Source organism: Porites lutea, chromosome 14 (genome assembly GCF_958299795.1).
Source record: "Porites lutea chromosome 14, jaPorLute2.1, whole genome shotgun sequence".
In the NCBI taxonomy this organism is placed as follows: domain Eukaryota; kingdom Metazoa; phylum Cnidaria; class Anthozoa; order Scleractinia; family Poritidae; genus Porites; species Porites lutea.
Window position 1 is genome coordinate 8545088 of NC_133214.1, and position 17500 is coordinate 8562587.

Consider the following 17500-nt stretch of genomic DNA (forward strand, 5'->3'; position numbering starts at 1 on the left):
GAAATTATATTCCTGAATAATATTCTTGTTTATCTCCTGGTGACTGTTGCAACATTTGAAATATCATTGACACAAGCACTACTTTGTCCACTCAAAGATGGATAAATAGAATTGCAACTTCCCACTCAAAGATGGGCGTCTTACTTGTGTCAATGAAGGTTGCTTTGTCATCGAATAGAGCCGTTACATATTTCCTTGTGTTCAAAACTTAACGACAAATTGAAGTGTAAGGAAATTATATTTCTGAATAATATTCTTGTTTATCTCCTGGTGACTGTTGGAACATTTGAAATATCATTGACACAAGCACTACTTTGTCCACTCAAAGATGGATAAATAGAATTGCAACTTCCCACTCAAAGATGGGCGTCTTACTTGAGTCAATGAAGGTTGCTTTGTCATCGAATAAAGCTGTTACATATATCCTTGTGTTCAAGTACAAGTCTCGTAACAAGTACTACATTTATTTCAATTTTGAACAATTCCCATTGGTCCCAGCAAATTGTATATGTCGTTTTGAATGTAGTAAGGAAATGCACATTGTATGCAAAAAACTAATATGAACATTAAATATTATTTTCGTACAGGTTTATCCTTATGATAAACATCTACAGTCTCAGAAATTGGAGTGGAAATGTTTTGTACATTTCAGTGTCAAGGAATTTTTATAAAGTATTTTTCTGTCATTGATATTTGATTCCGTACTCCGTTCCGGGATTCCGGTTCCTCATTCGAGATTCAATATTTTACGGCTGCCATCTTCGCCATTAAAATGTGTATTAGTATACAGAAAAATTCTTTTTCGGTGAAGCAGCAACTATGTCTTTATTGCAGAAGAAATCAGACAAACACGTGCTTTACAGGTAGATGTTATCAAAGAAACTACAGGCAACATACAAAGGTCAGATCTGTATGAAACATGTAAGCTTATGTAAGCTCACATGCGAAACGGGGGGACTTTTATGATCGACACCCAAAGCTGTTACATAGACTTAAATATGCTTCTATATAAACAAGATTCAGAATGTACTTACGAAACAACAAGGATCCACGGTTTAAAATAGGCGTTCTTTCTTCTCAATGGTTGTTGAAACACTCAGTGTGCATTCGAGTCGCCACGAGTGAACATCAACACTGAACTCCTTCGTCACCGCTTCCATGGGATTTGGCGTTTCATTTGAATAGTTTTTCGAACTATTATTCCTCCCTGCAGTCTATCTCCGCAATCTATCACACTCGCCTCGCTCATCTTCACAAAAAAAAACGGCCCTGCATGTACAAACCACCAAAATGGAGAGCTATAAAAGCGTTCATAAACGGGGTACTTTACCATGGGGAAAATTGTAATAGAGGACCAAAAAATGACCCTCCAATACTCGAGCCCGCGTTTTTATTGGTCAATAGGTAACCTTACATGACGTACTTGCTGGGTTGTTTGCAGCTCGCTTGGTCGATCGCTTGTTAGTTGTCAACCGTCGTGTTGTAGGTGCCGTTGTACCATGCCAAAACGTTCTCCCGCAAAGAGAGATTTTAGAGATAACGGGGAGAGAAAAATAAAAAAGGGCAAAGAAGGTGCTTCTTCATCAACCAGCAAAATGGATGAAGATTTGGTAAGATCTTTCTGTTTGTTTTCTGTTATGGCACCCCTTTTCACCTTTTCACGTATTAGGGGCAAGCTCATATGATTTCTAGTTCAACTTTTTAATACTTCCTCAGATTTTCTGGAATGAAAAAAGCGTTTAATTCACGAGGAAGCTAACATATTTATTATACTACTGAGTTGATCATCGTTAAAAAGGGAACATGTTCTTTTTTCCATGATCGAGGGCAAGCTACCACGACATATGACATGAAGAGCTTTGTTTTGGTACTAGCATGGCTTGTAGTGATATTTGGTATAAATACCACGAGTGATATTTCGAAATTGTTATACGTAATTTCAAATTTGAGACAATTTTGAAATATCACGAGTGGTATTTATGCCAAATATCACGTACAAATCATGCTATTATTTGTTTATACCACTACCTGCAAAAGGTTTGTAATTTTCACATGAAAGTATTTCAAATTAAGCTGAAATACCACTGCTCTAAGCCAATCAAATTGCAGTAATTTTTCATATAGTAGTGTAAGGCGTCTAATCTGTCGATTTCCAGGGTTTACCTTGGTGTAAGAACCTGTGAACTTTTTCTTTGTTTCAAACCTTTTGTCTTTCTATGTTCTATTGAGTTGACTTCTTTGTTTCCTCCGTTTTATGTCAATTGTGAGTTTAACAGGTTCTTACACCAAGGATGAGCCGATTTCTGTTTATGGAAATCAAAAAGCAACCTTGAACAGTAGACCATAACAAATAAATATATGGCAGCACTCCTTCATACTTTATCTATCAATAGTCGGCACTACAGCTGCCCCCGCTCTGTATGTATCGTGGTCGGTCAATAGTCTTCTTGTTTGTGTAGCTCTTTAAAAAACATAGATTCATAATGGATATTTTCACACATATTGCATACATAGATAAGAACACAAAACAAAAAGTTTCATGCAGTGATTCAGTTCAATTTTAAAGCAGCTCAGATCAAACCATTCTCAGCTTCAAGAATATCTTATTCTAAAATATAAGCAAAAGATTTGATTAGAAGTTGTAATTCTTCACTATTTCTCTTTTACTTTTAATTTAAAATGTTTGATCATGTTGCTCTTGGGCGTTCTAGTCATTTAACTTTTAAGACAATACGTTAATGAGAATTCAATGAAGAGAATCGTTTCATTATGATGGAAAGATATCTGTTGAAGAGCAGTATTCACCATTTTGCATTCCGCAAGAGATACTGAAAGCAAAGTTTATGCAACAATGTTGGGAGGGGGCAGACAGACAAGGTGTATTAGGGAATGCAAAAATAACAAATACTTGTGGTTATACAAATGTCACTTAAGATCTGAACAAGTTGAGTAATTCATAAGTTTTTTGGCAAGTCTTTCTTACATGTAGCTGAACCATACATTTATATGCAAATATGGAAACCTTGGAAGTTTAGCTGTGTAGATTTGACCTTAAAATGGAAATCAAAGTTCTGTTATAAGATGATACAAAATATTTTATTTCCTCGAATAAAAGCCATCCCTCTATTAACCACCTCCCTCAAATAAGAAATCTTTTCTAGTAATAGTTGACAATACAGCTCCACCCCCTCTGTATATTGTCGGTCAATAGTATTCTTGGTCATTGTGTAGCTCTTTGAAATATACCAATTCATGATCAAAGATTTTCACACATATTCTATACAGAGGGTGAGAGTAAAAACAGGAAACGAAAGGTTCCATGCACTGTTTCAGTTCCATTTACACAGCTATGATCTGAAAGTATTCTCTGTTTTGAGAATAGTTTATTTTAAACCATTACAAAATATTTAATTATTAGAAGTTAAAGTTTTACAAACAGTTCATCTTATTTGCCTGAAATTAAGCCTTAGAAATTAAAAGGTTTGATCAATAATTGCTCACAGATGTCCTTCAGGGGATAAAGTATTAGAAATGGTTAGAACATTCCAAAAAGATAGAGAAAGAGATCAAAGATCTGTGAACTTGTGTCTGGCAAACTATCAAAGTGTTTATATACACAGTCATACACACCTTATAACCTCATCTCCGCTTAATAATGTAACATTTCCCAAGCATTCGTTATATAGAGGTGTTCGATATAGCGAACCCTCCACTTAACTAACACATTTCCCCAGTCCCTTTGCATGTTGAATCGAGGTTCCACAATGTACTTAAATACTTCGATCACTAAAACCCCTATTAAACTATATCATACAGCAGAGAAGTTGATAACGGATTTGTTGTTGTTCTTGTTGCAGGAAGACGAAAAGTGATTAATGAAAGAAGATCATTAAGAAAAATAAATGTCAATCGTTTTTTTGAAAAAAATGGTGTATTCATTTGTATTAAAAAAAAAAAAAAACTTTTGAACGTCGTTTCTCCTTAGACAACAACTACTCACACGTCCAAGCTCCTTACAGAGGCGTCTTCTTAATTTTCTAAACAACCATTTTTCGACTAGATTCTATTTTTTAAGAGCAGGGGATTTTTAGATAAAACTTCATTGACAATCATTATCATTAACCTCTCTCATAATATTGGGAAAGGATTTTCGTTGTGCGTGGTTTGTAGAATCTCGTTTTTGACTCTCTTTTACTATTCATTGTAATGATTATTCTTTAAAAGTTCATATTTCAGTTTATTTGTTGCTTTGGTGCATGTATGTTCTTTTTATCCCCATATAACGGTGACGTGGGATCCTATTCACCACCTGTGTTTAGTTTTCTGTAAGCCACAAATAAATTTAAGTAAAACCTTCATACACCAAGAAGGGTGGTTTCAGAAGAGAATAAGGCCCGAGGATGATAATTGGTGGTAGAAATGAATAGTCTGTTGAACGTCGTGCTTCCTCTTCGACAATAACTTGTCAAACATTAGAGCTCGTTACAAAGCTTTCTTCTCTATTTTTATAAAAACCATTTTTCAATCACTATTGATTTTATTCACATTGAAATGTTGCGAGTTCTTAGGCTCAGTAAACCTTGTAACACATTTCCTAAACTCCTTTTTTTTTATTGGAAATGCTTTTCATTGCGTGTGTTGACTAGAATCTCGTTATTGACCCTCTTTTACCATTTATTGTTATTCTTTATTATTAGTTAATTTATTGTTATAACTTAAGAATCATCTTGTACATGCGTGACGTTGTACTCAAAACCGTGACGTAAAAAAAGTTCACACTCTCTCTAACATCAATAGCACAGCATAAAAGGAAATTTAAGTCTTCTTTAAGTTTTACGACAAGTGATATTCTATACCGCAGGACCCAACCCAGAGAGTACAGTGGGGGATCGAGGGGAGGGGCCTGGGCCATTATTTTTAGACCAGAATGAGGCTCGAAGAGCAGAAAATGTTATTTTAAACTAGGTCCGCCACTGCAGTAACATCGAAAAGAATGTAGCAGTTTGAAAGTATCAGAGAAGTTCACGAATTTTATAGACGGTGTTCTCTTGAAAGGAAATTTCTTTCTTCGCAATGACCGAGTGTTTTAAAGTCGATTATTACGAAAACTAACGTTTTGGAAACCCATAAGAAACCCGTAAGATTTAACTAAAAAGACTAACGATTGCATGGATAAGAAAAGATTAAAAAAAACCTTCATGACAACAAAATGGGTCGCTTCGGACGATCAGCCGAAGATGATGACAAGAAAAAAAGACTAGTCACTTGAATGCTGTTTTTCTAGTCAAACTGTTTCAACGAGTCAAACGTCTGAGCTCCTTACAAAGACATTTCTCCATTTTTTAAAAAACCGAATTTCGAGTAGCTTTTCTCTTTTTTTACGTTTAACGAATTCTTAGCAAATCTTTGAATCAAAATAACCCATTTAAATTTGTTACCAGTAACGGGAAAGGCTTTTCCATGGACATGGTTAGTAGAACATCGTTTATGATCCTCGTTTACCATTCGTCGGATTATTCTGTGTAAGGCAATCCATGTTTCAGTTTATTTGTTGTTACAAGGTCAACTATTCTCGAATTTGCTTTGGTGCGTGTAATTTTTAAGCCGTATATAACGATGACGTGGGAGTGTAGACATTCTTTCAAGAATAAGAAACTACAAAAAGACATCTACCGATGAAAAGCAAAACGGACGATTTCGAGGCCTAATCACCACCGGGGTTTTTTCTTTCTGTATGCTTGAAATAAATTTAACTAAAACCTTCATACACCAAGAAAGATGACTTCAGAAAAGAAAAAGGCCCGAAGACGATTATTGGTGATAGGAAATAATAGTCTCTTGACCGTTATGCTCCTTCTGACAACAACGAGTCAAACGTTTGAGCTCCTTTTTAAGATATCTTCTAGATTTTCCTAAACCATATTTCGACCAGAAAGGACCTTATTCACATTCAAATGTAGCAAATTCTTAGGCTAAACCGTGAAAGACCAACTTTCTACACTCCTTTTTTAATAATGGAAAGGCTTTTCGTTGCGCGTGGTAAGTAGAGTCTCCTTTTTGACCCTCCTTTACCATTCATCATATTATTCTTAAGCTTTTACCATTCATTGTTTTATTCTTTAGAACTTTATTTTTTAGCTTATTTGTTGCTATAACGTAAGAGTTATCTTGTACATGCGTGACCTTGGTATCAGCTCAAAACTGTGGTAAAAGGGTCCCCACTCTTTCCAACATCAATAGCACAGCATAAAGGGAAATCAAAGTGTCTTCGTTAAGTTGTGGACAAGCAATATTGTACGCCGCTTTGACTAAGGCTGAACCCAACCTAGAGAATACTAGCGACGAATTATAGCATGTCGCAGTTTGAAAGTATCAAAAAATGATGCCTTTAAAAATGGTGTTCTCTTAAAAGAAATTTTTTTTCGACATGACCGAGTATTTTGAAGTCAATGATTAAGAGAACTAACATTTTGGGAAGTAACCTATTCACCAACAGAGTTTAGCTTTCTGTAACCTTTAACAGAAAGACTGTTGATTGCATGGATGAGAAAAAAAAATTAAAAACCCTTAATACACCAAGACGGTTTGCTTCAATTCGGAGAAGAATACGACCGGTCCAAGATGATAACTAGTGGTAAAAATTTAGAACATGCAGTCAGTTAAATGCTCTTTTTCTAATCAAACTGTTTCAACGAGTCAAACGTCTGAGCTCCTTACAAAGACATATTCTAAATTTTCTTAAAAACCGTGTTTCGAGTAGCTTTCGATTTAGACGCCTAATAACCACCGGTGTTTTTCTTTCCGTATGCTTAAAATAAATTTAAGTAAAACATTCATACGCCAAGAAGGGTGGCTTCAAAAAAGAATAAGGCCCGAAGATAATTATTGGTGGTAGAAAAGAATAGTCTCTTGACCGCTGTGCTTCCTCTGACAACAACGAGTCAAACGTTTGAGCTCCTTACAAAGCTTTCTTCTCGATTTTCCTAAAAAACATATTTCGACGAGAACTGACCTTATTCACATTCAAATGTAGCAATTTTATAGGCTAAACTGTGAAAGATCAGTTTCCTAAACTCCTTTTTTAATTATGGAAAGGCTTTTCGTGGCGCGCGGTACATAGAGTCATCTTTTTGACCCTCTTTTACCATTCATCAAATTATTCTTTTAATTCTTTAGAACTTTACTTTCTAGCTTACTTGTTGCTTTAACGGAAAAGAGATATCTTGTGCTTGCGTGGCCTTGGCATCAGCTGAAAACTGTGGTAAACGGGTCCACACTCTTTCCAACATCCATAGCACAGCATAAGGACAAGTAATATTGTACGCCGCTTTGACTAAAGCGGGATCCAACCTAGAGAGTACTAGCGACGAATTATAGCATGTCGCAGTTTGAAAGTATTAAAAACCAATGCCTTTAAAAATGGTGTTCCCTGGAAAGAATTTCTTTTTTCGACATGATCGAATATTTTGAAGTCAATGATTAAGAAAATTAACAGTTTGAAAAGTAACCTATTTACCACCAGTTTTTAGCTTTCTGTTATCTTTAACAGAAAGACTGCTGTTGATTGCATGGTTGAGAATAAACATTAAAAATTCTTAATACACAAAGACGGTTTCCTTCGGAAAAGAATACGAACGGTCAAAGATGATAACTAGTGGTAAAATAGAACATTCGGCGAAATGCTGTTTTTCTATTCTACTCAAACCGTTTCAACGAGTCAAACGTCTGAACTCCTCCATTTTTTGAAAAACTGTGTTGGGAGAAGCATTTCTCTCTTGTATACGTTTGGTGAATTATTAGCGAAATCTTTGAAAATAACCCATTTAAATTTGTTACTTATAGCGGAAAAGGCTTTTCAATGGACGTGGTTAGTAGGACCTCGTTTATGATCCTCCTTCACCTTTCATTGAATTATTCAGTGTGAATCAATCCATATCTTAGTTTATTTGTTATTAGAAGGTAAAAGAAGTTGAACTTGCTTTGATGCGTGTACTTTTTATCAGCAAATATAACGGTGACGTTGGCTTGTGGACATTCTTTCTAGGATTGGAAACTGTGAAGAGAAATCTACCGATAAAAAGAAAAACTAACGATTTCGACACCTAATCACCACCGATGTTTGCCTTTCTGTAAGCTTGAAGTAAATTTAAATGAAAACTTTATACACCAAGAAGGGTGGATTCGGGAAAGAATAAGGCCCGAAGATAATACTTGGTGGTAGAAAAGAATAGTGACTGTCTGTTGAACGTTGTGCTTCCTTTGACAACAACTAGTCAAACTTTCGAGCTTACAAAGCTATCTTGTCGATTGTCCTAAAACAACATATTTCGACGAGAATTGACCTTATTCAGGCATTCAAGTGTAGCAATTTTTTAGGCTAAACTGTAAAAGATCAGTTCCTTTAAAACTCCTTTTTAATTAATGGGAAAGGCTTTTCGTGACGCGCGGTACGTAGAGTCACCTTTTTGACCTTCTCTTACCATTTATCAAATTATTCTCAAGTTTTTACCATTCATTGTATTATTCTTTAAAACTTTACTTTTGAGCTTATTTGTTGCTATAACGGAAGAGATATCTTGTGCATGCGTGACCTTGGCATCAGCTGAAAACCGTGGTAAACGGGTCCACACTCTTACCATCATCAATAGCACAGCATAAAGGGAAATCAAAGTGTCTCCGTTAAGTTGAGGACAGCAATATTGTACGCCGCTTTGACTAAAGCGGGATCCAACCTAGAGAGTACTAGCAACGGATTATAGCATGTCGCAGTTTGGAAGTATCCAAAAAATGATGCCTTTAAAAATGGTGTTCTCTGGAAAGACTTTCTGTTTTTGACATGACCGAGTATTTTGAAGTCAATGATTAAGAAAATTAACAGTTTGGAAAGTAACCTATTCACCACCAGGTTTTAGCTTTCTGTTATCTTTGACAGAAAGACTGTTGATTGCATGGTTGAGAATAAACATTTAAAATTCTTAATACACAAAGACGGTTTCCTTCAGAGAAGAATACGAGCGGTCAAAGATGATAACTGGTGGTAAAATAGAACAGTCGGTTGAATGCTGTTTTTCTATTCTACTCAAACCGTTTCAACGAGTCAAACGTCTGAACTCCTCCATTTTTTGAAAAACCGTGTTGGGAGAAGCATTTCTCTCTTGTATACGTTTGGTGAATTATTAGCGAAATCTTTGAAAATAACCCATTTAAATTTATTACTTATAGCGGAAAAGGCTTTTCAATGGACGTGGTTAGTAGAACCTCGTTTATGATCCTCCTTCACCTTTCATTGAATTATTCAGTGTGAATCAATCCATATCTTAGTTTATTTGTTATTAGAAGGTAAAAGAAGTTGAACTTGCTTTGATGCGTGTACCTGTTATCCGCAAATATAACGGTGACGTTGGCTTGTGGACATTCTTTCTAGGATTGGAAACTGTGAAGAGAAATCTACCGATAAAAAGAAAAACTAACGATTTCGACACCTAATCACCACCGATGTTTGCCTTTCTGTAAGCTTGAAGTAAATTTAAATGAAAACTTTATACACCAAGAAGGGTGGATTCGGGAAAGAATAAGGCCCGAAGATAATACTTGGTGGTAGAAAAGAATAGTGACTGTCTGTTGAACGTTGTGCTTCCTTTGACAACAACTAGTCAAACTTTCGAGCTTACAAAGCTATCTTGTCGATTGTCCTAAAACAACATGTTTCGACGAGAATTGACCTTATTCAGGCATTCAAGTGTAGCAATTTTTTAGGCTAAACTGTAAAAGATCAGTTCCTTTAAAACTCCTTTTTAATTAATGGGAAAGGCTTTTCGTGACGCGCGGTACGTAGAGTCACCTTTTTGACCTTCTCTTACCATTTATCAAATTATTCTCAAGTTTTTACCATTCATTGTATTATTCTTTAAAACTTTACTTTTGAGCTTATTTGTTGCTATAACGGAAGAGATATCTTGTGCATGCGTGACCTTGGCATCAGCTGAAAACCGTGGTAAACGGGTCCACACTCTTACCATCATCAATAGCACAGCATAAAGGGAAATCAAAGTGTCTCCGTTAAGTTGAGGACAGCAATATTGTACGCCGCTTTGACTAAAGCGGGATCCAACCTAGAGAGTACTAGCGACGAATTATAGCATGTCGCAGTTTGGAAGTGTCAAAAAATGATGCCTTAAAAAACGGTTTTCTCTTGAAAGAGTTTTTTTTTTTTTTGAAATGACCGAGTATTTTGAAGTCAATGATTAAGAAAACTAACATTTTGGAAAGTAACCTTTTTACCACCAGAGTTTTGCTCTATAACCAGAGTATAATACCGTCAACTGACGTGATACAACTTACCTTGACTCTGAAGATGGCCGCACAGCTGGTTGTCGAAACATTAGTCAATGTCAACAACAACAGTTCTATTCAGGACTACGGTTACTCGGACGATGAAACTCAACCTACTTTTGAAATGACTCCTGGATTTAAACCTTTCACATGATAATTAGTGGTAGTAAAGAATACAGTCGAACCTCTTGGTACGGACACCTCTCTAATACGGACTCCTCTCTATTACGGACAGTTTCCAATGTCCTGAGAAATTCTCATATATTTTCTTTAAAAAAACCTCCATAATACCGACTCTCTCTAATACGGACAACGGATACGAAATCTCGGCCCCAGAAAGTAATTTCATTTAAACTCAACCTCTTTATTACGGATACTATTGTGATCAGGTGGCGATCCCGAATCCCGATCAGGTGAATCTGCACAGGGTGAATCTCGTTTTTGACCCTCTTTTACCATTCTTTGTATTATTCTTTAAAACATTCTTTGTCAGCTGTTTTAACTTAAGAATCATCTTGTACATGTGCGACCTTGGTACCCACTTAAAATCGTGCCGTAAAAAAATAAAGGGTCGACAATCTTTCCAACATCACTAAAAGGAAATTAAATTGTATTTTATCAGTTTGATTACAAGCAATATTGTACGCCGATTCGACTTAAGCAGGACCCATTTTCTTTTCGCAGAATTATAGCATGTCTCATTTTGTTAGTATTAAAAGTTCATGTCTTTAAAAAAAGTGTTTTTTTGAAAGAAAATCTATTTTTTGACATGATAGAGTAGGTTTAAGTCAATAATTAAGCAGAACTAACGTTTTGGAAACCTGTTCACCACCGGAGTTTAGCTTTCTAAAGAGCTTTAACAGAACTGACTATCGATTGCATCGGTGATAACAAAATTCAAAACACCCTTCATAGAAGAGGGGTGGCTTCGGAGAAGAGTAAGTCCGGCCGATGATGATAACTGGTAGTAAGAAAGATTATAATAAGATTCCAACACCCTTTTATTTTTCATTTTTTTGATTAACTTTTACAAATATTTGCGTGAACCTTTTTATCACATAAAACGAGAATGTAAGGCGTCCTTTTTTGGCTTCATAAGCCATTGGAAAAGTTGTTTTGGTCAGTTTGCCAACGGCAAGAAAATCTACATCGACTCAAGTTTGAACCCAAAATCAGATATTCATTATGATAAAAAGGTTCATTTGAAGGAAAGACTCCATCCATGAGATTTACTAAGTTACTGTGGGCATTTCACTTCATTCTGCCGCCTAAGTAGGTGACAGCGCTGTTTTATTTTTATTCCGTCATTGAGATCCGAGCCAACAGGCGTTAATAAGGCGGCGCAGTGAGTAGAAGGAGTCTTTATAACATCAGTGCCTTTCTTACGAGTGACTGCAAATAAAACCGTACAGAGATGGCGAAGACGGCTTAGGACACGTTTTGGTTACCTTTTTCTTTGGCCGAAAGTCTAGACAGCTGACTAAAACTGAGGAAAAGCATAGCAATTAAAATTAGCCCAGGTAATACTGAAAGCATCAACAGGTGTGGCACAAGGTTCTCGATGCCATGAAACTAAACTATCAGACTTGGCATTAAGCCTTGATGGAATAGAAAGTAGATTACATGAACGAAGGTCCAGCCTGCCTTAGGTCATTAACTTTTGAGACCACTCCAAGTAAGATGGATCAAGTAAAGTCTACGGCCAATGGTCTCAATCATCCATAAACCCGTCACAAAACCACTTTCTGATAAAAACAATTGGACCAAGAGGCAATTCTAAAGGATAAATCAAGATTGGTAACGGGAGAATCATTTTAGGCATTACTGCACCATGGTGGTTGGGTGACAGATTTGCACGTTAACTACACCACGGATACGAAATACTGCAAAATCGCCATTCAGAAACTAAAAGAACAGCTCATATCACAAAAAATTTTAGTTTTTTTCGTGTAATGCGTGATAAAATAGTTTGTGGGTCCTAGAGAGTCGATTATATACGATTTTAAAACGTGGTATTCCACAGTGCTATGAATTGCCCTCTATTACAACGTTCCCCATGGTATTGTACCCTATTTTTGACTGCTTTCTTAAGTGAAATGGAAGGCGAAACGACAGCGAAGAATGTTCAAAAGGGCGCGCGATTCAAAATTCAACGTGAAAGCGAGGCACGCATGCTCATAAGACTCACGCCTCCAGAGCGAGGCAAAATGGGTGCAAGAGTGTTAAAAACTCATTTATAATTTATTTTGCTGTTTCTAAATTGTTTCAAATTACGCTTCAATGTTTGGAGCGTTAATAATTTTAATAACACATCTTTGAATCTCTTAGAAAAGAAAGACAGAGGAAATCATCTATCATGTCGAAAACGAACGAATTTATCATATACTTTTTGCAGTTTGTTATAGAACGAATACTACAGATGTGCCTTTCATGTACCGTTCATCGAAGTGTCACTGGCTTTAACATTGGGCTAAAGCTAGTGCAGGTTTCTTTGTTTTGTTGGGCAAATCTCAGCCTTGGGTATATGCTTGAAATATTCTTAAAATTTCCCAAATAAAAATAGTGTATCCCTGTGAATGACACTACCATGACCACGACTTACTTTTCCATCCCGGCTTTTGCAAATGGTTCGTAAGTAAAACGCTTGAGCGAGCCGAATCTTGTCGAAGTAAACGGCGATTGTCGTTTAGACCTATGATCGGCTACACAAAGTCGAAAGAGAAATTAAAATTCCACATCTTACTTAACTTAAATCATTTATTTGTTCACAATGCTAAGAAATATACACTCCGAGAACGTCTAAACTAGCAGGATACTTAAACCTTTTGTATTTATTTACATTCCGTCTTTTGCCACTGGCCTATTTTGGTCAGATGGACAGCCTGGAGTACCGTCTAAGAAGTCACATCAGAACATCATTAAGAACGTTTTACATACTAAAAATAGTGCTGTTGCCGAGAAATCCTTGGCAGCACATCGCCTACTTAAAATTAAATCAACCGAAGTTAAAAGCTACCAAATTTCCGTAGAAAATTGTCTGCGGAAACGCGACTGATACGGCCTTGTACATTTCAGCCAACGGAAACGCTGCGGAAACGCGAAACGCGACCTCATTTTGCTCTTACGTGTTTCCGCCCTTCGGAAATGTGACGGAAACTTGAACCATCAGATTTCCGCAAGGTTTCCGAAATACGGAAACGCCTTATTTCACCCTGTGCTTGTTTATGTTTTAAGCCGGCTTCCAGGAGTTTGCTTTTTTCAAAGTTGAACTCGAAGCAAGAAAATCGTTCAAAGCTTTCTTTTACGGCCAGAATTATAACTAAATATTCTTTGGAACGTTTTCTTTCTATTTGCGGTGAGGAAATGTCTGAAGGCTTTTTAAAGTTCTATAAGCTTATAATCAATAGACCTTGTCACGGTTTTCGACGCCATCTTGACGAGTAGGCAAACTCGTGAAAAATTACAGTGTTTGTATGAGAATCTAATGTTGAATAATTTCCGTAGAACGGCTGTTCTGAGAAAAATATGATTTGTAAACTAAAGCTTCTCTCGTAAGAATTCTACTGAAAAAAATTGAGGGCGTTACATGTACTAGAAGACCTAGAACTACTTTTTAAAATTTTCTACACATTTATCTGTAAGAAAGTCCCGGGAAAATTACAGACAAATATTTCTCAAACTCATTAATAATTCATAAAGAAAATTCAAAGGAAATTAATGTTTAATGAGTGTTTGGATATCGGATGAAAAACTGCTCATTTTTGCATCCTTAATTTCTCCTTCAAAAATGATTTTGTTTGAGAAGAAATATCAAACATTCGACACAGTGTTTCATCACCAGATGAAACACCTCGCAGTTCATCAAAAATACTTCGCTACGCGTCGTATTTTCAACTCTCTTCTCGGTGTTTCATCTGGTTATGAAACACTGCGTCTCATGTTTGATATATTACATGAAAAGTCTAAACCAAGCCTCTGGACAAATCTAAGCACAGGTACGCCCCCCCAATTTTTTATGACAATACTTTGCTTTGTTGCTTTAGTTTACAATTGATATTTTTTTTAAGAACAGCCGTTTTACGGAAATTATTCGACTTTAGATTCTCATACAAACACTGTAATTTCTCACACGTTTGGTTACTCTTCAAGATGGCGTCGAAAACCGTGACAGGGTCTATTACAAACGTGCCGATAAACTAAATAGCCCCATAAACTACGCTCGACTTCATTAAATTAGATATAAAAAACAAACATCAAATAAAATAATTATTCAGGCTTACCATTCGAGATGCACTGAAAACTATCAAGTAAGGCCAGAATCGCTTCAGACTTTTCAACCCTCTTAGCCATCAAGCAAGGTGAAAAACGAAAGCGGTGCCATCTGAAATCGGATTTCTGACTTTGACAAGTGACGTATTTCTCAACCAAAAACCCAATAAACAAACTAGCCATGAATAACAGAAGACTCTTGATAGCAGCTGAATTTCATTTTGTACATTCAGTGGAAAAAGACAGTTAAAAACATCACAAGTTGACACAAAACTCTGTCACCTTCAGCTGTCAAAGTAAATAAGTTTCAAGATGCTGCATAAATTTTCCGCATGACCTCACCTGTCAAGTTTTGACCAATCAGAGCATAAAAATTGGACGTAGACCAACGCATGACCTTGGTGAGAAAAGTCAAAAGCAACTGGCGTGTCTTCCTAGCCCGTAAAAACTGGCTGAATTTTAGCTTCCGAGGTCAGTTTGAAATCAAAATTTTAATTGTGCGGCACATATAAAACGAAAAGAAAAGGAAATGGACTTGAAGGGAAAAGCCACAGTGGAAGGCAGCAGAAACAAGAAGGTAATATAACTCTGAGAGCCTCGAAATGCTGCAAAGTGAAGTCCTTCAGATCTTTTGTATTATTGCTGCGGAGCGACCGAAGGGAGCGAGCAGCAACATAATCAGGATTTAAAGGAAATATCATGAAGGGGCGACGAATTCTCGAATTCATCACTTTTTACCACAATGCATTGCATTTAACCACACTTTTTACCACGATGCATTGCATTTAACCAGAGTGCATTGCGCCACGAACAACTCAAATAAAAACACGGGGAAGTTCGGTGGGTGAGAGAGTGCATCGTTCGTTGCTCAGACTTAGAGTTTTCTTTGTAGCAAATTTTCTACAGCACGGGTTGGAGGTCTTACCAAATTTTAAGACACACAGGAGTCTTTCAGATGAGTACGATGGTTAACTTGGGGATTGGATTTCAATTCAGGAGCCTTTTTTGACTCAAGAGCCTTTTTTGCTCTTCGACTCCGCAACACGGGAGATATACAAATTCCAGCTTGCTAGAAGGTGATGTGAAAGTGAGAAAATGTCATGCAATGCTATTCTTAAGAAACTGTATGAGCCGAAAATGGATGTTATTTTGACCATTCGCTTCAAAATAACAGCGGAAATCGAGATAACAAAACATATGTTTTGTGTCCTACTTTGCAGACGAGGACGTGTATCGTCGTTTTGAAAAGCATAGTTATGTTCTTTCATTCATTTATTGCCATGGAATATGCGTTTACATTGTTTTTTCACTGTTAATAGCTCGGTTAATGCGGCTGGCGATCATCTTGCCGGCGGAAGTTTCATGGAAAAGGAATAAAATGAAAGACTTTTCCCAAAGACTTTTCCTAAAGACTACGGAATCAGTCTCTGTGGTGTAGTGGTTAAGTGTAATCGCGTCGAGTCGGAGGTGCCGGGTTCGAATCCTACTGAATTATTTATTCCTTCTTTCTTTTTTTTCCGTTTTTTTGTGTTGTTGTTTTCTATAAATATATAGCTAAATAAATGTTACTTAATAAAGTGCAACAAACAGCAAGAAAAGTATTGTGTTTCCAGACAAAATATCGTGCACCGTATATTAAATATATGGATAAACGATCTGAATTTCTGTTATTTCCTACCATTTAATGTGGGAAAACCAGAGTTGATAACCACTTGATCATTTTCTAAACAACGTTCCCACGAGTTCTTTCTATAGACTGAGAGTAATTATTCTAGTACTTTCCAACATGTAAATAGGACATTCAATGTCATTTTTATTTCTTTTAAGTATCACTGCCTAACTAATGCCAGTATCAACAGAATGTGCCGCAGCATTACTATCTTTTAGATACCCTAGTTTATTCATGCATCCTATTTACTGCACACAGCAATTTACCGATGTTATGCTAACCACTAACACCTTTGCCTCAAAACATTCAATAAAATATTAGTAATGGGTTATTGTTTGTCAGATTGTGTCTGTTTTCACTCAGCAGCCCCACCAAGCACTTTGACTGGTCGTATTAACGGGGTAATTCTACAAAGAAAATAACGCCTCAGGACTCCCAAAGGAGGTCGTTGGTCGTAATAGCGGGGTGGTCGGATTAACGGGTTTTCAGATAAGAAAATGAGTGGGCTTTTGTTCGGGCCACAAAAAAGTGGTCGCAATAACGGGGTGGTGGTATTAACGGGGTGGTCGTAAGGTGCGGTTCAACTGATATCTAAAAGTGCTTAATAAATGGCCCAGTCTGCGTTTAGAGCGAAACCCCGCTTTAAGGACCCCCCCCCCCCCCGGTTTCGATGGTCCCGTCAGTGTCCGTTTTAACGGGGATTGACTGCTTAGACTTTCAAGATTTGGCGAGGGGGGGGGGGGGAGGGGTCTCGGCCCACAACAGTCGTGCCCTCTAACTTTCAAATTCGTTCCTACGAAGCTCAAACTCACTACATCACTTGCATGTGAAACACTCATGAAGGTATCTGGTAAAATTAATATGACATTAAGCTTAATTATCATTCTGCTTCAAAATTAACTATCATTAATTATGCTTAATTATCATCTTGCTTCAAAATGACGAATTCTGGATTTCAAATGACGCAACTCCCGTTTCCTGAAAAGTCTATTGGGGACCCTCGATTTTAGGTATCTGCAGTTTAAACGAAAGGCACTACATCAATCGCACGCGAAACACTATTGAGTGTACCTGGTAAACTTAATATGACATTGTGCTTAATTTAAGTACATGTATCGCATGGGATTTTACTCTTTAGCGCTATCTCTGTTATTATTTACCTAGATGCTTTTTATTCTTCTTTGTTTCGTGACGTTTATCGTGGTACTTGTGCAATTGAGGCTCGTGGCT

General features: G+C 36.8%; 2 protein-coding genes across 2 annotated transcripts in view; both read left to right on the top strand.

The window, feature by feature from the left end:
- The window catches only part of LOC140924116 (uncharacterized), a 162057-nt gene that overhangs the window by 36153 nt on the left and 108404 nt on the right, over nt 1–17500 (top strand). The window lies entirely within an intron of this gene.
- LOC140924985 (uncharacterized) overlaps nt 1–17500 on the top strand; it is a 39981-nt gene that overhangs the window by 8120 nt on the left and 14361 nt on the right. The window contains exon 2 of the mRNA XM_073374950.1: nt 17435–17500. This exon is cut by the window's right edge and continues 19 nt beyond it. Coding sequence (XP_073231051.1) covers nt 17435–17500 — 66 coding nt within the window. The remainder of the gene's footprint in view (nt 1–17434) is intronic.